The sequence below is a fragment of the Pecten maximus genome, chromosome 16 (assembly GCF_902652985.1).
Source record: "Pecten maximus chromosome 16, xPecMax1.1, whole genome shotgun sequence".
Lineage (NCBI taxonomy): Eukaryota > Metazoa > Mollusca > Bivalvia > Pectinida > Pectinidae > Pecten > Pecten maximus.
Genome location: NC_047030.1, coordinates 16820745 through 16848238, shown reverse-complemented (window position 1 = coordinate 16848238; position 27494 = coordinate 16820745). Strand labels below are relative to the sequence as shown.

General features: G+C 35.4%; 1 protein-coding gene across 1 annotated transcript; it reads left to right on the top strand.

Moving 5' to 3' along the window:
• Positions 1 to 89: 89 nt before the first annotated feature.
• On the top strand, positions 90 to 27494 carry LOC117345071. The gene is made up of 20 exons (XM_033908014.1): positions 90 to 199; positions 287 to 344; positions 1326 to 1457; positions 2149 to 2218; positions 2638 to 2729; positions 3458 to 3622; positions 4300 to 4440; positions 4678 to 4741; positions 6819 to 6883; positions 7434 to 7475; positions 8747 to 8797; positions 9316 to 9396; positions 10167 to 10229; positions 11448 to 11540; positions 15247 to 15318; positions 17436 to 17507; positions 20142 to 20213; positions 21034 to 21105; positions 21573 to 21853; positions 26121 to 27494. The coding sequence occupies exons 1-19, from the start codon at positions 164 to 166 to the stop codon at positions 21845 to 21847; spliced, it is 1716 nt and encodes a 571-aa protein (XP_033763905.1). The 5' UTR covers positions 90 to 163; the 3' UTR covers positions 21848 to 21853; positions 26121 to 27494.

The window sequence follows — 27494 nt, the reverse complement described above, 5'->3', positions numbered from 1 at the left end:
AGCATGGACCTATTAATAGTATTACGTAATTGGCTGATGTAGGGATTTCCATTTTGCTATTTTTAGATCCAGCTAATATTTCATCACATTATGTGAAGTATATTTATCCTTCACACTGTTTATCAGTATTTCTTTCTACTTTTTACAGAGGAATATAACCGTGATGCTTGTTAAACAAACCCAGGCTTTTCCCGCTGTGGTAAGTACGCGTACAAATACACATACACATATGTAGTCGCGTGTGCATATGTTTACGACATTGATATAGCTCGTTTTTGATTTCCAGGTGGTTGTGTTTGTGGTGGGCCTGGCAGTTACATCTGGGAAGATTTGCTACTTTCCAGGTACGTTGATGTTATAAACATACCTGTACACATTATCTTATTCTAACTTGATACAAAACATACATGACCCAATATTGTAAAGGTCACATGCTCACTATATGTATTAAAATACGTGTGCATGGATTTGTCTGTTAAGGTAAGGGCAACAGCTAGGTTAAACATATTGTGTTTTTCTGAAATATATTTGAGGAAACACTTTTTAAAATGAACCCATATCCTGAAGCTAACAATTATAGTAAAATATTCTTTGTTTTTTTAGTAGTACGTATTTTGGTGTAAATGATTCCGAATTAAATTGAAAGTTAATATCTTAGGCTTCGTAAAAGCTTTCTTCATTTAGAGATATGTTGATAAACATAATTAAGGTGGTCGTTATTAGTGTTTATCATTGTCATATGATATACATGTAAGTCAGCTCAATGACTGTTCATGATTTAAAGTGTTATAAATATTGTGTTAGTCCTATAAAGTTTGCTATGGATTGTGTTGAAGTGTATATGTTAAATGTTCTATTACACGCGTAATGGGTGGTGTTAAAGTATGAAAAAAGGAAAACGACAATATATCAAATAAATCAGTAATGTGTCAATAAATCGACAATATATTAATAAATCAGTAATATATCAATTAATCAGTAATATATCAATAAATCGGTAATGTATCAATAAATCAGTAATATAAATCAGTAATGTATCAATAAATCGACATTATTTCAATAAGTTGGTTATATATTAATAAATCAGTAATATATCAATAAAACGGTTATATATCAATGCTGACGATTGATAGACAAACGAAGCAGACATATAATGCAATGTTACTAATTTTCGACACTGCATGCAAATTCTTATTTTTATTGAAGCGTGCAAAAGCCTTGTGCATTTTGTAAAATCCATCAAAATCTTTAATAGGTTTATATGTGCTATCAAATGGTGTTAAAGTGTAATGTATCAGTTCTATATTCCCATGTGTTGGTTACAGAGACGGTACCAGTAGTACAGTCGGATGGATCTGAGAAATGTGTCTGTGACACATCACGAGGCTACTGTGGTCTCAGGGAAGATTTGTGCGTGAAAAATGTCTGTGATGACAACAGAATTCTTCTACATGATTGTAAGTGATTAACATAGGTTTTTGTGTATCATTCCAGTTAAACTGGACTGTGGAGCTGATGCTGCATTTATTTATTACCATCATATTGATAATTTTTTCGATACGGCTTAAATTTAATGTATATATCTAGTTGAGTTCATCCGACAGGATTTATATTTTTTTATTTTAATAAAATAATATTTGATCGGAATGAATTAATTCATTTGAGTATTGACACGGATATATATGTACTGAACGTTCTTTTGACATTCAATATTGAATAATATTGCGTTTACACAGTACCGTCCCGATTGTGACATTTCTGTCGACCGATTTTTAGTATTGATTTTGGTCACCTCCCAGGTGTCAACACTTTTGATTCTCAATTTGTTTTGAATGTGTGATATATCTGGTATGTCAATAATGATCTTAATAGTAAAGTTTATTATGATACACATATCATGTTAGATTAAAGATTATGGGTTGCATTGACACGCCGTGTATGGATTGATATAGTTTCTGAGTCATTCCTTTACACTCCGTTGTCGTATCAATAGATAGTTGGATTTAATCTCTTTGAGGCATAAAATTTTAACAGAAAGATCACCTGAATATTTTGTTTCAATTATTCAAAATGTTTCAACATTTATTCACACTTTGTACTTGATATAGCTTTTTCGCTTCAATCTTATATCATGAAAATCTTTTCCAGGTTTGTGTGTTTGTCCAACAAATTATACAGAGACTACTGAAGGCAACTGTATAGCGGTTCAGACACCCAAGTATGTACTTTTTGATAGTGTAAACACTATTTTTGCATCCGTAAATCAATAGATCTGTAAAGTCCTAGTTAAAACAGTATGCAATTGCATGCGCGGATCCAGGAATTTGAAAGGGGGGGGGGGGGGGAGGGGTCCAGTAATTTAGTGGTAATGCGAGCGCCGTAGGCCCGAGCCGAATTTTCTTTTTTGGCGATAAGATTTTCGATAAGAGGGACCCCCCCCCCCCCCCCCCCCCCCCCCCCCCCTGGATCCACTAGTGAATTGTTCGTTAATAATTAAAATGATTATTATTGTGATTTATAAAACTATAATGCTTGAACGATATAAAGTTGATAGTGTAAAAGTTGTATTGATGAAATAAGGAAACCTCTTTTATAATGACTATAAAGTACCTTCGTTTTGCATAATAATATTTCCAGGTGCAAGGATGGGAAGATCATACTCCTGAACGAACAATGTGGCCTACCGAGCACTGCTGACACTAACAACACCAAGACAACTAGCCCTCCAGGTACATTACGGTGTTATGATATACAATTATAGTATTTTGATGAAGTCCATGTATGGTTATATCAACCTTTGAAAATACATCAACCGAGGACTGAGATATTAAAATGTTCTCATTGTTTATGATAAGTCAACCTAGCAAGGGACGTGTTAGAAAAAAAATATAATGCATAAAGTGACGTTGACCTATACTGGCAACTGTAATTTTCAGGATCTCATTATATGAATTAATACATTTATCCAATTAACCCACAATTTCCAATAAATGTAATGCATTGTTGACACACTGACCTAATATATGTATTGATAATTCATTACATCGCCAATTACTACTGTTATCTAAAGATTTTAACAAAAGACACCCAAGAGGGTATTAGCGCATTTGAATACAAATTGAGAGATAGAGTAGCGCCATAGATGACTTAAATTTTACAGCTATTTCGTCCTTGAAGGATAAGTAAGAAATGATGATTAAGGGCTTTAAGTGTTAATACCTCAAAGACGATAGATGAAATAAACATTTCAAAAGAATGTCAAAGGTCAAATGGCAAAGTTGAAGAGAAATTATTTTAACAAAAGGAAAGTTTCAGATGAAGTACCATTAGCGTATGGCTGTCTGAAACACACACAAAAAACCAGCAAATTTACTTAACAACCGAGGAGAACATTTAAGTACGATATCTGTGTTTACTTTAGTAACTTGAGTTTTAATACAATATATTTTCTTTACAGTTCCTCAGATAAATCCTCCTGAGGTGAAGGCAACTAACATAACTTCGACCTCGGCGATCCTACTTATCAACGTGATACGGCCACAAAGCATGATGGGATATATAGCTGCTCGCATATATGGACCTCGCAATGAATCCTTGCTGAGACAACAGGAGAGGGATATTGGTATGTTTTCTTACTATTGATATATTTTATATGGACTAACACAAGATCCTGACGGTTGGGCTTTTAGAACATCGAAATACTTTGCAAGATTGTATAAGACACACAAAATGTTATCCAACCATTTGTTATGTATGTAATGGTAGCACTGATCCAATATGAATATTGATAAAGTATTACATATCCAATAGCTATTGTATTCAAATGATTTTTACAAAAGACACACAAGATATTAACCCATCTCAATACGACTTGAGAGATACAACAGAGTCAAAATGAGTAAGTTCCATACTGCTGTTTAGTCCTTCAAGGACTCGTCGGTGATGCTAATTTAAAGGCCGAATGTGTTGATAAGAGGCGACTACATCAGGTCAAAATCGCGTAAAAATCTGAAAATGGAGGTAGAATAGACCCATAATCCATTCAATTTCATGATTATCATCATCAAGAACTTTATTGATATATTTATAGATAAGAAAATCGGAAACAAAGGAAGTATTTTAAGGAGACGTTAGAAAAAGAAAAAGAAAAGTGTTTTATATATTGTTTATATATTATTATCTTTGATTTGTTTTCTAAATACATTCTAAATGTTAGGTCTATTTTATCTCTGCTTATTCAAACTCAGACAGATAAAATATATTCCCTTTTATATGAAATATATACATATTATCATCTAGATCCTGACCGTAACATTACCGATATGAAGCTCCCCAACCTTTCCCCGAATACGACTTACACGGTGGCTGTGAGAGTGTTCCTCCAGAACGCCAGAGCGACTGATGCCAAAGTATTACAAATACGCACGATTTCAGAAATCAGTAAGTTTTTGTAATTTTTCTGTTATCTTCGGATTTTTCGTTCTTTCTTTCTGCTATCCTTTGTTTTGCTTTCTGAATTTTGTATACAACTATTTAACTAGTAAATTTAGTTAACTAAGTTTACTAGTTAAATGGTATTTATATATTCCCGTGGTAAATATAGGCGTTATGTCGTCAGTCTATCAAACATTCTTATGGGTAACGTGAGCCTGATGCAAAAATGTTACTCTATTTTAGGTGAACAGGAAGGCCCTACAACAGGACCTTATCTGCCCTCAGACAACACTGACGTTTTAAAGATGTAAGTATAAACATATACCTAGATGTACACGTAAAACACCAATCAACAATGCAAATTCCGGAATATCACTTTAATGACAGATACATCACTGCAAAAGAACATGTACCATCAACTCCTATCGAAAATGGAATTATCATAAACGGTATACAGATGTATGGTGTAATATGATAATATAGCGTATAATAGTAAGTAGCTGGAGTTGTCTCCCTTCTGGATATTACTAACAGAATCACAAAATTAAAATTTAAAAAAAAATTAAAAATATGTGAAAAACAAACGTAATTAGGGTCATCAATACAATTTTATATAATGTATAGTTTTTACAGATATCATTCGTCAGAAATAGAGGTTACACAACGAGTAATTGTTGGATATGGAATATCTAACACGAGTAAGTTATTTTTTAAAAGTTACAAAAGACAGGAGCTTTAGCGAGTGTCTTTTGAAACTTTTAAAAAATAACTTACGAGTGTGAAATAAATTCCATATACAACAATCACGAGTCGTGTGACCTGTTTCTACCACAATAATATCGGCTTGAATCAAAGGGAAACGTGGCCAAGTATAATTTCGCCTATGCAAATAAAGTCTACCGGTGACGTCCGGGACCCGGTGATGTGACGTCTTTCGATTATTGATGACGTCAATAACAATTGCAGCTTGGGTCAATGTTCAAATTCTTATCCAATCAAAAGACCGGAAGGTCATATACCACTAGTGGTATATAACATATATTTATCCTACAGTCGGCACATTTATATATTGGCTTGAGAGTGGAATAACAGAGCGTATTGTGGTAGAAACAGTTATAGCCGATGATCTGGTCTTGTCATTTCTAACACGATAACTTCCAAATCATGACAGGTACCAACATATTCTCATTAAATGTTTTCCTGCTTGAGCTTTACTTGATTGATAGATAAATGATTATTCTGTCTGATCCTGTGATATATTTTATCATACTACATGAGTAGTTTATGATAGATAAATAATTATTGTTTGGTCCTGTGATATATTTTACCACACTATGTGAGTAGTTTATGATAGATAAATAATTATTGTTTGGTCCTGTGATATATTTTACCACACTATGTGAGTAGTTTATGATAGATAAATAATTATTGTTTGGTCCTGTGATATATTTTACCACACTATGTGAGTAGTTTATGATAGATAAATAATTATTGTTTGGTCCGGTGATATATTTTACCACACTACGTGAATAGTTTATGATAGATAATTATTCTGTCTGGTCCTGTGGTATATTTTACCACACTACGTGAATAGTTTATGATAGATAGATAATTATCTGTATGGTCCTGTGGTATATTTTATTATACTACGTGAATAGTTTATGATAGATAGATAATTATCTGTCTGGTCCTGTGGTATATTTTATCATACTACGTGAATAGTTTATGATAGATAGATAATTATTCTGTCTGGTGTTGTGGTATATTGTATCATACTACGTGAATAGTTTATGATAGATAGATAATTATTCTGTCTGGTGTTGTGGTATATTGTATCATACTACGTGAATAGTTTACTATAGATAATTATTCTGTCTGGTCCTGTGGTATATTTTATCACACTACGTGAGTAGTTTATCAGTGTGTGACAAAAATACTAGAGATAGTATACGTGTTACTAATATTTAAAAACACAGCTGATGCAGAAAACATACCAGCACAACTGTAACATCAAAGGCGACATTATCTGTTTTGGATTTATTAATGGTGCTAAAGGCCAGCCATATATAACATGTAAATTTGTATATTATATCGGTTTAATTATTCTTGGTATCAAATCTTTGATTTATGTACACTATGCCATATTCTCAGGAATGTCGCTATATTATACATATATCAAAATGGGGTTTGGGAAACTGTCATCACGGGAAATAACTTTTGCCCTTTCTGTAAATGATTATCCTTGATCGATAAATAAATCGAGTATATCAGAAGGGAAATAATGAAGAGTTTTTGTTTATTCCATAAGACACCATTAAATATATTTTAAAAAATTGACATCAACTGTCATGTAAAATGAATAAACGCTTTCCTTTCTTTTGTAGATTAATACCAATAGTGTCGATAATGGTGGTAGCGCTAGTACTTATAGTATTCTTTTGTGGGTGTGGTGAGTATTGAAATCATTTTATGTATATGATAGATAATGCTTTATTATAATATATTCCATATAATTTCGAGACATCGACAGCCTTCGTGCTTACTGATTTTGCTTATCTTTACAAAAAAAATTGTAGGCGGCATAGTTGGTGTGCACCAAAACAAATGTTGTATTTCAATAAAACAAAAACGAGAATCAATTAACTACAGATGTAGAAAAAAAATTAAAGAATCATTTTCTACGTTTCATGCCTTCCGAGTTTCCGCTGTGAGTATACCAATAATGTAGCGTTTGTTGTTCTTTGTAATCAAATAAGTTCCTATGTAATCATTTCACTACAGATGTACACAAGAAAGCGTATGAACAACAAAAGTTGGGGGGGGGGGGGAATCAACAAAGAACCGCCAATTATATTGAAAATGAATAAGTTTCTACATAAGTTATCTTTCAAAAAGACAACATTGCTTAACTTCATCATAGGTAACCTGATGATTGGCTTAAGGGATATACATTATTTTGAGTAACATTTGGTTTTTCTATTTTCTTTCACATATTTCAGGTAACACCATAACATTCAGATGTCAGAGGCTACAACAACGATGTAAGAACTCTGTTTGGAAATACAATATTTAGAATCATAAAAATATTATAGTGAATTATAAGGAATTGATATTTCTTTCTGCCTATCTTGTGTTTTCCCATTTGCCTCTTTAATATCAACACTTTAGACATTTAGCATCGTTGAAGACAATTTAATTGATATGTTGCTTTATAGTAATCTAACTCTGAACTGGTATTGAATGGCGCTAATAAGTGTGTCTCATACAATCCAATGTAAAGATGTATTTTCGTTTTGAGCCACCCTTCACTGTAGAACAGCCTGCTGACTCAGATGTACTAGGTTGTGTAGTACCTCCTACAAGCAGTATGTTACCTAAGACGGCCAGTTATGCTTTTAATGTAACCGTGTTACCGTCAAGAAACCTTATATGTACCTTACATTCCAATACATATGAAAATATCTTTTAATGCATAAGAACAGAAAATAAGATTTTTACGATGTTTTTCGTAAAAACAATGTTATATCTCAGGAAAAAGCAAATGGAATGAAATGTTTGAAATGACGAGGATACTTTGAAAACGAATATATATATAGCACCTTTTCCACAGAGATTCAAAATAACAGTGGCTGCAATATAGAATAAAACATCATATCTTAATAGCTAATTCTCATCGTTTTTAGAGTTGGAGATGTTGATAGTCCTTATTGTTTTCGTTGCAAACCTGAAATAGAAACAATGATTTAAACAATATGGGAATTGTTCACAAATTTAAGAATTTATACAAAAATTTGAATCTTTTCTCGATGACCACCTCATTCCATTTTCCTTTAATAAAGAAACTTCATTTTTTTGACTTTTCTAAATCAAATCACATCAGTAACAAGGTTGATAATATGATGCTCTTAATCATAAAACACTATATTTATTCATCAATATGTTTAGAAACTGACCTAAAGCTAAATGCCTTTATGATCAGATCAGAGAAAGTTACCATACCCAAAAGTATACTGACATTGTTACAGGTGTAATATTTGTACAGGAACTGAATGCCGACTCTGGAAGAAATGGGCTAGATTACTTAAATATACATATTTTTCTTTCACTGCATAATATCATATGGAAAATAAATTAGCGAACTCTGACTAGTAAATTACACTAATTTGTGATATTTTATTGGATAACATATTGGATTTGATTGGTTTTTGTTTTTGTTTTTTTTACATTGCTGTGGCACTCCACCCCCAAGAAGACAATGAATTGTTTATTAAAGGGATACTTGTAATGTATATTATAATTTATTTCGTTGTAGTTCTTAATACACGCAGAAATACACCCATACAAGCAGTCCCCGTAGTGACAGGTGAGTAGAACGTAAACCTTGTTTATGGGCTTTCCAATTTTTATTTCTATTCGTTGTACATTGGAATCAAATCCAGCTGATTGTAGTTTATATATAAGTATCCTACTGTACTAAGTGGTAACGTATCACAGGTATTTCAAAAAGGAAAATCGATTAATCGGCTCTGATAGAAAATCGTAATCGTTATCATAATTCACAATTATATGACTCAATAAATAAGATTAATACACAAAGAGACAATGGAAAAGTCGAAAGATAACAAGACCAGGAATTCCGGAAGGGTAAAGACATTTTGCGACGATGAGATTTGTGTTTCATCAAACTCGTACTTAAACGTTTGCACAACGAGTGATTTTTTTTTCGTGGAGGACTGTAAAGTTTGCCTAAATATGTTTCACATTCAGTTATGCATTTACCTTCAAACCGATAGTATTTTTATCATGCTTTAAAATCTGTGTAGTGTGAGATCTATCTTTTCACATTTATCGTATATCTACAAATGTATGTGGACATTTAAGGTCGGCCGGGATCTCCTGTTTCGCTTACGGGTGAAAACATTCCTCTGCGTGGACAAAGGAATGGTGATGTAGTCCCCAATGGTATGTACAAGTTTCAATATATATTTGAATCGTCCGTCTAAAGCGGGATACAACGGAGGGTTTTTCCTTCCTATTTTCTTGCTTGCCATGCAACTGTTTAGTATCTGTATTGTCACCTCGCCGGTTATGCCTTGAAGTGCATGGCGGCCAGCAGTAATGTCTTAAAAAACTCCTAAAGTCAAGAAAGTTTTTTTGTCGTGTAATGTTCACAAGACAAGCGCCAAATTGACATCATATTTGTATGGCTTTTAACCATTCTTAAATAAAAAAAAAAAAAAACCTTTGAGGAAAAAATCGGGTTTTTGGTCATCTTACCCGAAGGGTCAAGATGAACTAAAGCAATCGTGCTCCGTCAGTCGCCGTCCGCCATTAAACTTTTATTTTCAAAATGTTCCTCCACCTTGATTCCAAAGCAGATTAATACCAAATTTGATGTGAAACATCACTGGGGGAGGGCAATTATATTTTATTTAAGAGAGGCTTGTCCGACTCTTAAAGACAGAGGGCTCAAAAAATTGCTTTCTATATATAATGATTCAATTGTCAGATGATCTCTAAGGGCCATGACCATCTTGTTGAATTTGAGGTTTTATCAGTATCAAGTTGGGAATATCACTTTAGAAAATATTAATCACATAAAAATCGAAGTTTTTAATAACAGGTTAAACGATGTCAATCTGTTTTAAGAATGAGTTTAGCTGAAATCGATTTTTAATTGTTTAATCAATTAATTCCGTGTAATGTAATCCCTGTCACTAACTCGTTTCCAGTCATCGACGAAGATGAGAATGCCCGTCTTGTGAATTCCCGTGATAACGAGAGGGATCACAGAGGTATGTAAATATGTTACATACGCATTTTCATACGAAATTTTTGCAAAAGTTATCGTCCTTTTCATATTTTTCCACAGAGGTCTCCTCTTTCATGTCTTGAACGATTTCAGAAATAGAAATGTTATGATCTCATTAAAGCAACGGTAGTGTTTTTAAATATGCCTATACACATGTGGAGGCAAATATGTTGTTAGTTCTGGTTATAGCATAATAAATGATAGTGCCACATAACTTCTAATGGACAAAGGAGGTTGTTCACGCGTAAATAGTTCTTCAAAGGTTGATAAATCCTTATGTTAATCTACAATCAAGGCCATGATTTTTTTTTAAATCTTAACTATGAATAGCCCGATGAGCGAGAAATCCCTTTTTTTTTTCTTTTTTTTGTTTTTTGTAATTGTTATTAAAAATTCTGAAGCCTAGGAACATTCCCTTTTGCTATTAAATGTCCTATGTGGACATGGTTGAACAATCAATTTCACTTCACCCAGGAATTTTTACATTATGCTATAATTTGGCATTGATATGGACATTGATATGGACATTGAGGTTGCAAGCATGTGTCCATTATATATTATTAACTAATAAATAAATAGAAATGAAATGTTTACAATAAGAAAATTAGAATCATCATAACTAAGTTGTCTGTCGTGTCTGTTAGAAACAGAGAAAGTTGAGGGAGAGGCGAGACTTTTCCTATAGACAATGAATGTATCAATGTAAGAATAGTTCGTCGTGTCTGTTGGTTGATCGTGGTTTATGGCTCACTTATAACTAGAGTCCGCTTTACTCCATATTCACGCGGATATAAAATACCTACATGGTAAATGTCCTTTTGTTTTATTATAAAAATAAATGAAGGTCGAGAAATATTATTTAACTGTATTGCTTAGCTGAAACAACCTAAAACAGATAATACCGAAATAATAGCGAAACGTAATTCTAAATCAACATCGATAAAACCAGGGCCCAACATCAACAAAACACGCACAGATTCTCAGACTTGACCGTATTGGTAGACATGTGAAAATGCATGGTTTAAACATGTTGAAATGAATCGGAACTTGCTTTGTCGAACACATTTGGTGATGAATGGAGTTGGTATTCGGATGAATTCAACAGGAACAAATTCCATTCAGCACAAAAATGAAACTGATAAATCCAAGATATAATCGTTAAATAGATTTGTTGAAATCACTCCTATGTCTGATCTTTCAGAAGTGTCCCCTTCAGCTGACTCAGTTACAGAAAGTGTTGAGGTTGGAATCGCTCATAGTGTGGAACCACCCGTTGACGACACAGATGTTATTGGTATGTATAAATTAGATGTATAAGTATGTTTAAGAAATAATTAACGATGATTCGTGTATTGTTGCAGGATATACAACGAGGACGAGGATATTTTGGAATTAAATTAATAACAAAGGTCGCAGGCCTGAGTTATTAATTAAAATTGCAAAATATCCGAGTCCGAGTTGTATATCCTGCAACAATACACGAGTCAAAGTTGATTATATCTATTCTACCATGTACTGTTTAGTTCTGAGATCTACCTCTTTCTAATAGAAAAAACGGCAACGAAACCCCGGGAAATGTGTCGCTACATAGCTGTTACAATTCACAAGAAGCGATAAGGCGCGCGTGCTAATTAATATTCAAAAGCTGACGTCAATTCCAAGCCGTTTCGATAACTTTCGGGGATGTCGGCAAATAATTCATGTAGAAATGCTCTCCAACCTTACAACATATTGTTTAGCAAAGTCTGCTCTGGGTGGAAAGAAATTAACAATCTGCTTTTCTCCGTTGTAAAATACACGGTCTCCGACGTTCAAACGTTTTGGCGCCGCCATGTTTGTTTACAAATGCACGATTTGAGGGAAAATATTGTAACAGCCTTGACTCACCAGCGTGTATTATTGGAAAATAATACATGGTTTTAAACCAATCAAAACTGTCGTTGCATAGCAAACATGGTAGAATGCAGAATAATCAGTCATGAGGCTGTGCTACAGTGATCGCTTTGACAATAATTTTATATTTACGTATTATTTCGTGATTATTTTCTCTTTTTCATAAAAGTGTAAAATTGCTAGGTATATGGTCGTTTCCCATTATGTGAACAGACGTAGGTTACCTTGTACAGATGTAGGTTACCTTATACAGACGAAGTTTACCTTGTACAGTCGTAGGTTACCTTGTACAGACGTACATTACCTTGTACAGACGTAGTTTATCTCGTACAGTCGTAGGTTACCTTATACAGACGTAGTTTACCTTGTGCAGTCGTAGGTTACCTTGTACAGACGTACATTACCTTGTTCAGACGTAGGTTACCTTGTACAGTCGTATGTTACCTTGTACAGACGTAGGTTACCTCATACAGACGTAGGTTACCTTGTACAGACGTAGGTTACCTTGTACAGACGTACATTACCTTGTACAGACGTAGGTTACCTTGTACAGTCGTAGGTTACCTTGTACAGACGAAGGTTACCTTATACAGACGTAGGTTACCTTGTACAGACGTAGTTTACCTTGTACAGACGTAGGTTACCTTGTACAGTCGTAGGTTACCTTGTACAGTCGTAGGTTACCTTGTACAAACGTAGGTTACCTTATACAGACATAGGTTACCTTATACAGACGTAGTTTACCTTGTACAGTCGTAGGTTACCTTGTACAGACGTACATTACCTTGTACAGACGTAGGTTACCTTGTAAAGACATAGTTTACCTTATAAAAACGTAGGTTACCTTATACAGACGTGGTTACCTTGTACAGACGTAGGTTACCTTGTACAGATGTAGGTTATCTTATACAGACGTAAGTTACCTTATAAAAACGTAGGTTACCTTATAAAAACGTAGGTTACCTTATACAGACGTAGGTTACCTTGTACAGACGTAGGTTACCTTGTACAGACGTAGGTTACCTTGTACAGACGTAGGTTACCTTATACAGACGTAGGTTACCTTGTACAGATGTAGGTTATCTTATACAGACATAGGTTACCTTGTACAGACGTAGGTTACCTTATACAGACGTAGGTTTCCTCTTACAGACGTGGTTACCTCTTACAGACGTGGTTACTTTGTACAGACTAGGTTACCTTGTACAGACGTAGGTTAACTTGTACAGACGTAGGTTACCTCGTACAGACGTAGGTTATCTTGTACAGTCGTAGGTTACCTTGTACAGACGAAGGTTACCTTGTACAGACTTAGTTTACCTTATAAAGACGTAGGTTACCTTGTACATACGTAGGTTACCTTGTACAGTCGTGATTACCTTGTAGAGTCGTAGGTTACCTTGTACAGTCGAAGGTTACCTTGTACAGACGTAGGTTACCTTGTACATACGTAGGTTACCTTGTACAGACGTAGGTTACCTTATACAGACGTAGGTTACCTCTTACAGACGTAGGTTACCTCTTACAGACGTAGGTTACCTCTTACAGACGTAGGTAACCTCTTACAGACGTAGGTTACCTTATACAGACGTAGGTTACCTCTTACAGACGTAGGTTACCTTGTACAGACGTAGGTTACCTCTTACAGACGTAGGTTGCCTCATACAGACGTAGGTTACCTTATACAGACGTTGGTTACCTTGTACAGACGTAGGTTACCTTGTACAGACGTAGGTTACCTTGTATAGACGTAGGTTACCTTGTACGGACGCAGGTTACCTTGTACAGACGTAGGCTACCTTGTACAGACGTAGGTTACCTTGTAAAGACATAGATTACCTCTCACAGACGTAGGTTACCTTGTACAGACGTAGGTTACCTCTCACAGACGTAGGTTATCTTGTACAGACGTAGATTATCTGGTACAGACATAGGTTACCTCTCACAGACGTAGGTTACCTTATACAGACGTAGGTTACCTTGTACAGACGTAGGTTACCTTGTACAGACGTAGGTTACCTTATACAGACGTAGGTTACCTTATACAGACGAAGGTTACCTTGTACAGACGTAGGTTACCTCTCACAGACGTAGGTTACCTTGTACAGACGTAAGTTACCTTGTACAGACGTAGGTTACCTTATACAGACGTAGGTTACCTTCTACAGACGTAGGTTACCTTGTACAGACTTAGGTTACCTCTTACATACCTAGGTTATCTTGTACAGACTTAAGTTATCTTGTACAGACGTAGGTTACCTTGTACAGACGTAGGTTACCCTGTACAGACGTAGGTTACCTTGTACAGACATAGGTTACCTTGTACAGACATAGATTACCTCTCACAGACGTAGGTTACCTTATACAGACGTAGGTTACCTCTCACAGACGTAGGTTACCTTGTACAGACGTAGGTTATCTTGTACAGATGTAGGTTACCTTGTACAGACGTAGGTTACCTTGTACAGACGTAGGTTACCTCTCACAGACGTAGGTTACCTTGTACAGACGTAAGTTACCATGTACAGACGTAGGTTACCTTGTACAGACGTAGGTTACCTTGTACAGACTTAGGTTACCTCTTACATACCTAGGTTATCTTGTACAGACTTAGGTTATCTTGTACAGACGTAGGTTACCTCTCACAGACGTAGGTTACCTTGTACAGACGTAAGTTACCTTGTACAGACTTAGGTTACCTCTTACATACCTAGGTTATCTTGTACAGACGTAGGTTACCTTGTACAGACGTAGGTTACCTTGTACAAACGTAGGTTACCTTGTACAGACGTAGGTTACCTTTGTTCTGTACACGTTCTATTTGACGAACTCAAATCAGTGCAATGGTGAATCAGTACACACACAATGCTTGTCATAGAAAACAATGTATAGAAAACAATGTATAGAAAGCTATCATTACCGCAATCATATCTAGCGGATTGCTTCCAGCGCTAACATTTGTGTAATGTGAGGACCGCTTAATATTCTTGCTCATTTATAACTTATCACTATTTTTCTCTTTAGTTTTCCTTTAATAAGTTATCTGTATGTGGAAGAAGACTTCAATAAGCACTCCAACCATGCCATGTTTTAATATCACTTTTCAGTTTTTGAAGAACAAGACAACACATTGCCTAATTATCACATCTATCCAATTCTTTCACAAACTTCATACAAAAGTAAGTATATACGATGCTCTTATACACAGACATAAAAACAAAAATGGTTAGACTTAATTATCTCTATATGACATGTAGTCATTTTGATACTGTAAATGCATAATTGAAGTTATATATTTATCGTTTGGGCTTAAACAAATATCTGGCATGTATACTCACTGAGATAAGTACACTATGAGTCCCTTTATTATACCCCCGCAACGAAGTTAGGGGGGGTATACTGGAATCAGGTTGTCCGTCCGTCCGTCCGTCCGTCCGTCTGTAGACGCATTTTGTCCGGACAATGGCAACTGGTCACTATAAACAGGTTTTCCGATAAAAACCCTAACTTTAAGTTTGTCCGGACAACTCCTCCTAAACTGAAGGGCCGATTTCAATGAAACTTCACACAAATATAGAAGACGATGTGTAGATGTGCATGCCACTTTCTTTTTTCTCAAAATTATGGTTGCTATGGCAACTGGTCACTATAAACAGGTTTTCCGATAAAAACACTAACTTTAAGTTTGTCCGGACAACTCCTCCTAAACCGAAGGGCCGATTTCAATGAAACTTCACACAAATATAGAGGACCATGTGTAGATGTCCATGCCACTTTCTTTGTTCTCAAAATGATGGTTGCTATGGCAACTGGTCACTATAAACAGGTTTTCCGATAAGAACCATAACTTTAAGTTTGTCCGGACAACTCCTCCTAAACTGAAGGGCCAATTTCAATGAAACTTCACACATATATAGAGGACAATGTGTAGATGTGCATGCCACTTTCTTTTTTCTCAAAATTATGGTTGCTATGGCAACTGGTCACTATAAACAGGTTTTCCGATAAGAACCATAACTTTAAGTTTGTCCGGACAACTCCTCCTAAACTGAAGGGCCAATTTCAATGAAACTTCACACATATATGGAGGACAATGTGTAGATGTGCATGCCACTTTCTTTTTTCTCAAAATTATGGTTGCTATGGCAACTGGTCACTATAAACAGGTTTTCCGATAAGAACCATAACTTTAAGTTTGTCCGGACAACTCCTCCTAAACCGAAGGGCCGATTTCAATGAAACTTCACACAAAGATAGAGGACCATGTGTAGATGTGCATGTCACTTTCTTGTTTCTCAAAATGATGGTTGCTATGTCAACTGGTCACTATAAACAGGTTTTCCGATAAGAACCATAACTTTAAGTTTGTCCGGACAACTCCTCCTAAACCGAAGGGCCGATTTCAATGAAACTTCACACAAAGATAGAGGACCATGTGTAGATGTGCATGTCACTTTCTTGTTTCTCAAAATGATGGTTGCTATGTCAACTGGTCACTATAAACAGGTTTTCCGATAAGAACCCTAACTTTAAGTTTGTCCGGACAACTCCTCCTAAACCGAATGGCCGATTTCAATGAAATTTCACACATATATAGAGGACAATGTATAGATGTGCATACCACTTTCTTTTTTCTCAAAATTATGGTTGCTATGTCAACTGGTCACTATTAACAGGTTTTCCGATAAAAAAACCTTAACTTTAAGTTTGTCCGGACAACTCCTCCTAAATTGAAGGGCCGACATACAAATAAAAAAATTATTAAAAAAAATAAAAAAAATGAAGGGCCGATTTCAATGAAACTTCACACAAATATAGAGGACCATGTGAAGATATTATTGTGCATGCCACTTTCTTTTTTCTCAAAATTATGGTTGTTATGGCAAGTGGTTACTAAAAACAGGTTTTCCGATAATAACCCTAACTTAATTCAAATATAGAGAACCATGTGTAGATGTGCATCTCACTTTCTTTTTCTCAAAATTATGGTTGCTATGGCAACTGGTCATTATATCACTGGGTTATCTTAGTTAGCCTCTAATTAACAGTTCCAATTCACCATTGACTCGTGCAGATTTCGGGGGTATTAGTCAGCCATCCTGGCGACAGTTCTAGTTAATAAATATATCTATGTTGATATGTAATTTACTATTAGTACTTGTAGTATAGAGATTTTGATGTTGGTATGTACTAAACTGCTAGTACCTGTAGTATAAAGATATGTGTGTTGATATGTAATACACTGTATAAAGTTGTCTAAGTTGATATGTAATAAACCATATCTATGAATTTTCAGGTATGGCGGGGAGTGATGATGACCCAGAGGATACCAAACTAATGAAATTGGTCAGTGAGCCTCCATCCAGTGGTAAGTACATACGTATGACAGTTTGACGATCCTGTTGTCGTAAAAATCCTCATCGACGATTTTCAATATTTCCATCCTTTTGATATTGTTTATGCATAATATATTCATCGTTTGAGCTGAAAAAGAAAAATCACCCATTGATGATCACTTGGGTGTGTGCACCATTAATACCTGTAGTATAAGTTGATATGTAATATAATGTTAGTACATGTAGTATAAAGATATCTATGTTGATATGTTATAAACTGTTAGAACATGTAGTATAAAGATATCTGTGTTGAGATGTAATACACTGTTAGTACCTGTAGTATAAAGATATATATGTTTATATGTAATACACTGTTAGAACCTGTATTATATATAGGATCTTAAATGAGTTTTCATTTCATATGAACCTCCATCTAGTGGTAAGTACATACGTATGAAAGTTTGACGATCATGTTGTCGTAAAAATCCTCATCGCCAAAGGCGAGCAAAAATAAAAACTTCTAGACGAGTTTCATAAAATCTCATATGAAATGAAAACTCATTTAAGATACTTTTTATCACATAATTAAAATATTACAATTTTAATGCAGGTCTATAAACTAGAAACGGTCGACATTCACAGCATTAGGAAATATCCCATGAGTAATTATGCGTCCGCCATTAAAAATTGTACGTGGTCTACAGAAAAAAATAATAATAATAAAACACGATATTGACTCAAATGAATTTAATAAATAGCACATTACTGTCAACACATTTAAAGTATTTAAGATAAATGTATTGTCTCTGAACTGATCAAATGTGTGACCTAGTGTATGACGTCAGAGCGCGCGACACTCCGTAATGTGACCATGACCTTGTGCGAAAGTTACTCACTGCCAGAATCTGACACAATAATCCGGCGACGTTTTTGAGGTCTTTGAGGCGAGTTATCAGAGTTGTTGTATATGTTGATGCTGAAGTGTCCACAGTACACGTTACCACCAAACAGGGTATGCACATTTCCCTGAAAAGTGGATGTACTGGCCGATTTCGGTCCCGTCACACACGTGGTGGTTGAGTTAGTGTTTACAACGTTCTGCACACTTGTCAGGGCCGAGGCGTTCATTGAAACGTTGTTCTGCAAATTTGTCATAGGATTAATGGTAGAATTTGGATTCGATAGCAATCTGGATATGTTCTTGTGAGTTTCCTCATTGATGTGGCTGTAATTATCAACAGATTGTAAATTACGATGCCCAGTAAATTGGACGATGGTATTTGGCGAAACTCCTTTGTTTACAAGTGTTTGTACAAGATGTTTTCTTGCACTGTGATTTGTGAGACGTTTGTCTCCGGAGAGTCCAGCTGCGACTGACATTTTCCTCATCAATGAGGTAAGTCTGTTTGGGCCTATAGCCTGTCTCTTAAACCATTGGTCTTTCTCGCGTATAGTTGCAACATTGGTATGTGTCGCGATGTAGAAAGGATAATCTTTTCAGCATAGAACTTGTAGACATCGAGCGGACCTTGTTCAGGTCTCTCAAGATTCGCCCACATTTTGGGAGTAACTTGTCGAATATCGCGACGATTGTCTCCTTATCGAGTTTTTGTTTGACGCTCCTTAAATTCCAAATATTCCTGTCCATCGGAATCTGTACACAGTGAAACGTCTCCCCATGTCATACACCGATGTTCATGTGAACCTCTCAGGTCAAAATGGATAGTGTTGTAAAGCCACAAAGTGTTTATAATAGTGTCCGGATTATGTTGTCCTAGTTGCTTTGTACTCCAGAGTGTTTCTATTTCCTGTCCAGTTATCGAGTCAGCTTTTTGGGGGCCATTTCCTAACGAGTTACGTTTGAGTTCACGTTGTTTTGATTTTAAAACGTCTTGAAGCTGTGAAAACTCCCTACTAGTAGCAAGACTGTACCCGTATCTGAATCTTCGTAACTGACGGTCATAACTGCCCATGAAACACCTGAGTGAACTGGGTTCATAATAAGAACCATCAGATTTCCTGACGGTGATAAAGAAATTGGAAAGCAGTGGGCATAGCTCTGATGGTGGGATATGATGGATGGGCCTATCCTCATTTTCTTTCGCCATGAACATTTTCAAAATTTTCAAATCATAAAATGTCTTGCTTAAAGTGATTTTATTTGCCTCTGCATCAACAAAGTCTTGAATGGAATCATTTTGAACATCAGCAAATCGAGATTTGTTTTCTTGATCGTGAGTTTGTCTGGTTTCCCCAGTCGACGTCTCTGTCGTCTGCTCCGACGCCGACGGGACGTTTTCAGTTTCGTTCAGGGCTAATCTATCTCCACTCAAATCAACCTCAAAGTCAGTTTCATTAAATAAACTCTATACAGAGGACCAGCAGTTGACTGCATTACCTTTACCACCTTTCCTTTGTATTTGCCATCGATTTGGACGAATGTGCCCACTGTAAACAGTATCGTGTCGTCCATGTTTACTACGAAGCGTAGAGTAGTACTACGACGCGTAGTAATATCAATAACCGTGGGAAAATGTGATAAGGCTGGCCAATCAAATTTGCGCTAGGGTATATGTAACTAGTTACATATACAAAATATATTACACTGTCAAATTCACTGGATAACAGCTCAATTATGTGATAAAAATATATCTGTGTATTTTCAGGTATGGTAGGGAGGGATGATGAACAAGAGGATACCAAACCCACGAAATTGGTCAATGGATATCTAGCTGGTGGTAAGTACATACGTATGAAAGTTTGACGATCCTGTTGTGGTAAAAATCCTCATCGACGATTTTCAATATTTCCGTCCTTTTGATATTGTTAATGTTTAATATATTCATCGCTTGAGCTGAAAAAGAAAACTGTCACATTTATTATCACTAGGGTGTGTACACCATTAAGACCTGTAGATAAAGATATCTGTGTTGATATGTAATACACTGTTAGTACCTGTAGTATAAAGATATCTGTGTTGACATGTAATACACTGTTAGTACCTGTAGTATAAAGATATATATGTTGATATGTAATACACTGTTAGTACCTATAGTATAAAGTTATCTATGTTGATATGTAAAACACTGTTAGTACATGTAGTATAAAGATATCTGCGTTGATATTTAATACACTGTTAGAGCCTGTAGTATAAAGATATATATGTTGATATGTAATACACTGTTAGTACCTATAGTATAAAGTTATCTATGTTGATATGTAAAACACTGTTAGTACATGTAGTATAAAGATATCTGCGTTGATATTTAATACACTGTTAGAGCCTGTAGTATAAAGATATACATGTTGATATATAATACACTGTTAGTACCTGTAATATAAAGTTATCTGTGTTGATATGTAATATACTATTAGTACCTGTAATATAACGATATCTGTGTTATTATGTAATACACTGTTAGTACCTGTAGTATAAAGATATCTGCGTTGTATTGTAATACACTGTTAGAACATGTAGTATAAAGATATCTGCGTTCATATGTAATACACTGTTAGTACCTGAAGTATAAATTTTTATGTGTTGATATGTATTTTCAGGCATGATAGAAAGTGATAATGGTCAAGAGAATACCAAACTAATGAAATTGGTCAATGAACATCCATCCAGTGGTAAGTACATACGTATGACAGTTAGACGATTCTGTTTTGGTAAAAATCCTCATCAGAATCTTTCAATTTTGTTTGCATCAAAAATGATATTAAAGTAAATGACCGGTAAATGTTTAAACTTATGCACATATATTATGATTATTTACTGTATTCACAGCATAACAAATGTTAGTACCAAATATTATTTGATGAAAATTAGAGATCTATATTGCGTAAATATTCCCAAAAATTGTGTCGTTCCATTCTTTTGAGATATGTCCAAATAATAGATAGATGTCATTTATTTTGTTTTAATTCAATAATATTCAACAAAGGTGTTTTTTCCCCTTTTTTTTACTAGAAATTAGAAGTAAAAAACAACCCACACAGTAGTTTTAAATGTTTCGAATTATGTGATGACACCATATGTTTAGCGATTACAAGTATTAGTATTAGTATTAGTATTAGTATTTCTCCTTTTATTCTAGCAACAGAGGCTGCCGAAAGACTTTGTTTCCAACCAAACACTATCGATGGTAACGGCAAGCAAGTTATCAGTAATCAGATCAATTCCATCGGCCCTCTTACTGATGAATCTCAACAAGACGACAGCCGAGTAATTGATAATCAGAATGACTCCCATGTTCCTCTTACAGAACAATTTCAACATGGCCTCAACAATAGAACACAGCTACATGACAACCCCAGTATTCATAGTATCCAGCAGTTTGGTGGAACTCAACCTTCCAGTAATACTAGTTAACGCCACATATTTACATTTGGTGTGGCAATGCGCGCTAGCGCGCACCATTCAGTTTGTCTGTGACACATGTGGCAGTTATACCAGTAGGTCTGCCGCATCTAGGCAGTTTATTGCTTAACCCTTTCACTGCCGGATTTTTGAATTTGCCAAATATGACGTTACAATATTGATGACGTCAATATTCCATGACGCGACATACAACAAATAGCCCGCTGGCTCTCGTCACGTCAAAGATAATGACGTACGATTTGCCAATAACATACACGCGCGTAATCACGTCAGAGATGTGTAACTTATATAATTTATCCGATGTGAAACAGGTCGGTATTTCAGTTAACAAGTGACATTTTAAACAACTTCAATTTAGTTACTTTAACATAAACTTATTTTGTTACAATATGCATCAAGAACACAAGTTTTAATACTGTAATTGTAGTTCATTCCGGAACCAATTACCATACACATGCAGTAGCAGTAACCTTTAAACATGCCAACCCTTAGAGTAGAAAATACCCGTCCGATACGTTGGAAATCAATGACCAATTCAAGCCTGTACTTTTTATTGTTCAATATGTTTGAGTGCCTTTTAGACCGTGTTTGCAAACTTTATTTTTCACATATGGCCAGGAAAGTCGGCCAACCACTATTGCGAATGAATTCGCAGACTAGAGCTAGGGGACATTAGTATTGCAGATCATTATATTAACCATTCAATTTTATCGAAAACTAGAGATGACTGTAAGACAAAAATGCCCCTGCCTCCATATGAAAGTAGTCTATTTGTGGTCATCTTGAATGTAATTCCGTATTTTTTTATAAAGTATGATGTCACATTATCATGCCACCCACTAAGTTTCATCAGCATTAATAACACAGAACAAAAGTTTGAAGCGGGACGATTATAGGTAGCACTGTATGCCTCAGCCCCACCTACAACCCATTTCATGGCGGGACCTTAAAACATATCATGGTCAGTTATATTTACATATACACAAACATAGTATGGTTCGATCCATGAAATACTCTCTTCTAGAGCTGTCAATTTGGTCACTGGCCATCAATTTCGTCACCGGTTAATTTTCTTCTAAAAAGCAATTTATTCGGTACACACCGGTTCTCTTCGATTGTATAAAAGATATTATAGGAAGGTGTTACTTATTTTGAACGGTTTGGTTTGGTTTGGTTTGGTTTATTTTGTTTAACGTCCTATTAACAGCTAAGGTAATTTAAGGACGGCCTCCCGTGCGTGCGACATGCATGCGTGTGGTGAGTGCGTATGTGTGTTTTGGGAGGCTGCGGTATGTTCATGTTAAGTCTCCTTGTGATAGGCCGGAACTTTTGCCGATTTATAGTGCTACCTCACTCAAGCATACTGCCGAAGACATCCAGCAGCACACCCCACCCGGTCACATTATACTGACAACGGGCGAACCAGTCGTCCCACTCCAAATATGCTGAGCGCTAAGCAGGAGTAGCAACTACCATTTTTAAAGACTCTGGTATGTCTCGGCTAGGGGACAGAACCCAAAGCCTTCCTCACAGGGGCGAACGCTCAACCAAAGGCCAAAAGTGAGGCAGTGTCAAGGGAGACATTAGGAAGAAGAAAGTTGTTAAGAAAGAAGAGAAAAGATAAGTCCACAATTTAGTCGCCTGTTACGATCATGCAATGGGGGCAGCAGGTACAATTCTTACGCCCTACCTGCAGGGCAGATTTTGAACGGATTAGTGTAGCAACGTATTATGTATTTGAAGTTGATATCTTTAGTCTTAACGGTGTTTGAAATTAAGTTTTTCACAGTAGTAATTCATCGCCAAATAACCCTCTTTTTTTTACAAAAACTGATAATTTTGTCACTATACGATGTTCTCTTTGATCGCTATTTGTTTCAAGTAAGTATGTTAGTAATATGGAATATTCTCTGGTATAGTTAATAATTATATATTTACGTGTATATCACTGTCTGTCGTTAGATGGAAAAGCAAACTCTTTCTTGGCATGTAAAATAGAGTAACCCTGTTTAGTAACGGATGATCAAATTTGCTGGGGCCGCGGAGGCCGCGTGCTTTTACACATAGCTCTCCACCTCTAGGTCGCGAGTTCGAAACCCATGTAGAGATCAAAGGTCGCTGGTTTTTCTCGGGGTATTCTGATTTACCCCCACCTCCCAAACCTGGCACGTCCGTAGATGATTCTGACTGTTAATAGGACGGAAAACTAAATCAAATCCTATTTTTGTTGGACCTGTAGTTTAGCGCACAAATTTGATGACCGGGCTTACAATCTACCGTTGGATATTAATAATAACATTTTACTACATGTAGTGAAATTATATTTTTTACGGATTTCTATACATTAAAGGATTACCGGAAAGATATGTACATTTGTAAACAATGATGATGAAAAAAATCTCGTGTGAAAATGTTTAGTTTAATTTAAACATGCATGTATTTCATTGACATGAAATGACAAAGGGCTTAGTCAGCAAGTTTTACCAACTTATAAACGACTTCTCCCATAATAACAACACAATGATAAACAATAGCATAGTCACATGATGACATTAACAAATATTAAAAAATGTGATAAAGAAACGAAAATGTGATAATTGACATATCAGAAATAGTATTTTTAAAGGAGAGAGAGAGAGAGAGAGAGAGAGAGAGAGTTTATTCAATTATACTTAATCGATTAGAATTTTTTTTATATATATATATTTATATAGTATATGGATAAATGGAGCATTTTGGATTAAGTTGTTTTTGTAATTATAGGAAAATGGCATGAAAAGAAGGGGAGAGGGGGAGTTAGGAAGTGATAGTTAGTCGAATCTTCCCGACCTTCTCAAGAAGTGAAAATGTTAATGTTTGGATACCAAATTAAAGGGTTCAATTCCTTATCCCTGCTATTTCTATATATTTGAAAACAAAACAATTTCTTACTTATGATATCGCAGTTTATAACGATGTGTTGAGAAAATTCCTCATTTCTGCTAAAATGACAGATGGAGCAGCCAATCACATTGTGGCTGTCTGTATGGCACTGATACTAGATAATTATATACGCTCACGGAAAAATATTTGTATGGCACTAGTGAAATCTAGACGCCTTAGAGATACCCATATAATACGTCCGTATTGTTTTGGAGAAACATGTACGACATTATGCCATGTTTCACTTAACAATTTTATACATTATGACAGTGTTTCCAATTACATTTGTAGTTTGCCTGGGTTAATTTTGGACGTTGAATGATACAGGTATCGTTTTGAGATTCATTTTTTTCCAAAATTAAATCCGTCTGCAGTTACTGAAGAAGTATTTATTACAACAAGAACAAATACTCCACATCATTTTAGCACCTAAAATGATAACTAATAGGAAAACATAAAAATAATACACATATTAAATGAACTCTATATTTCAGCGCATCAATGAATACATAAGTATAGAGTTGCAAAATGATAAGTTAAACTCAGTTACTGCCGCGCTAAAATATGTACAGTACATGTACGTTTACACCAGGTCACAGTCATTCTTTGTGTGAAACCGGGGGTACATTTTGTATAATGGTCGAGTATCGTGAGTTGTACGTCCATGTATTTAACGAAACAAAACAACTATTTATGTAAAATCCGATAAATATTTTGTGACCCGATTCTCACAGACACGATATCGGGTTCGATGGATGTCTCCTAGGAGGCACACATTTCCTCAAACATTATTTTACATGTCAAGAAGATTGTATAAACAGAACAAAATAATCTAACGATAGCAAACAACATAGTATAATAAATCATGAAAATAAAACATATGTATACAATCTGATTAAACAAAATATCAATAGATCAATAGATTAATTTTAGATATCTTTCACTTAAAGGAAGTACAATCTGATTAAAATAATATGTTCATGGCTTTTGCGTATTTTTACATAATCTTTGCCTGAACAAATGATTTATTTAATCAAATCGTAGGAAACAATGTATAATAACTGCGACGTATGTATGCAAGTCATAATATAATGACGTCTGTGACGTCATAATGACGTCATCAAATGACGTCCGGTATTTTAAGATTTACCCGATTTCCCGTATAAGGTCAATGAAAACGAATCTCAATTCAATTAAAAACATTTACTTCTAAAAATCCTTATGATCGGCCCAATCGGCCCTTTGGCACTCTGGAAACCAAAAGATCGGCCCAATCGGCCTTCTGGCACTCTGGAAACCAGAAGATCGGCCGAAATCGGCCCTACGGCACTATAAGGGTTAAAGGTCGCTAGGTAGGTAGCTGTATAAATTCGGTTGGTTTGGTATTGCTGAACACCAAATCGACAGTTCTGGTCATTTAAGGACGTCTGTATCAATTGGACTATATGTTGTGACTATAGACAAATGAAGGTTTTAAGTAGTATGTATACTTAATGTACTCCGCACACTGTACTGACTTATGTATAATGTGTACATGTAGTTCATACTGTAGTTGAAATTGCTCCAAATACATTAATTTATCAGGGAAATTGCGAATATTTTCAACACATCAGAATGTTCCGACATTCAAACGAATTCATCTCCTTGGGGCTACAAGATTTTTAACAATTAAGATATCGTTCTTAATTTTTATCATAAAATCACACTAACATAAGCTTTATTTCATATCATTTTATTCATCTAAACAAATATAAGATAAGTGTTCTGATGTTTCAAAGCGAGATTACAAGTAATATTATTCTAAAATTGTTTGCCCATTAGGAACAGAATTCAGTGATCGACAATGCACAGTCAGCATTTAGAAGAAAGAAGGTGCTAGCATTATACAGCCAAGATGTAAAATGCGGATCTATGGTCTGACAGTGTGAATATAAAAAAAAATTGGGACCTCGGCTGGTAATGTTTTATATGTAATTCTTCGATGTAATTTCGATATGGAAATTGGTGTTTACTTTTGGTCTCGTGAGGTGGTGACATGTTGAAAGTCAGGTTGTTGCTTGAAGGAATTATTATGTTTTGAGAGCACTCGTGGAGTGGCTAGTGAATATTTCCGCCTATCGGGTTGTTTACCAATGGTTAGAACATGTTGTATTCTGGTGCTGGAGGCATAAACGGGGTATTGGATTGGTGGAAATAGCTGTAACATTTCTCCTGGTTTACATCTTCATCATCCCCTTCGATTGCTAGCGACACTAAGGGGCAAACCGAACCAAGACACTCCCTCCCCTATATTCATCGGGTTTGGGCGACTGTATGGTTATAGATAGGTTGAGTGGGTGAAATGCCGATAATGTATCAAATCTGATCAGGCTAAGTGTTGTGTAAAATTAGAAAATTACGATTGTCATAGGGTGACAATGTAATTGGAGTGACTTGTCCGTTTTAATTCAGATCGAGGAATGTGCTGACATTGGACAAAAGTCTGTGTTTGTTTGTTTTTTTTTTGTTTTTTTTTTATCATTATTTTTGTTTGTATTATTTATATCCATACATATGTATAAAAAATAAACAAAAAACAAGATTTTGCCGCAAAGCCTTTCTGCCCTCTCAGGCTTCTTCATGCGGACTGAACTTTTGTTTATTTGTACGTTGCTTAGATATGTATGACGTCATCAGTTTACAATAGCGTGACGCAATAAACAATTATCAATAATTA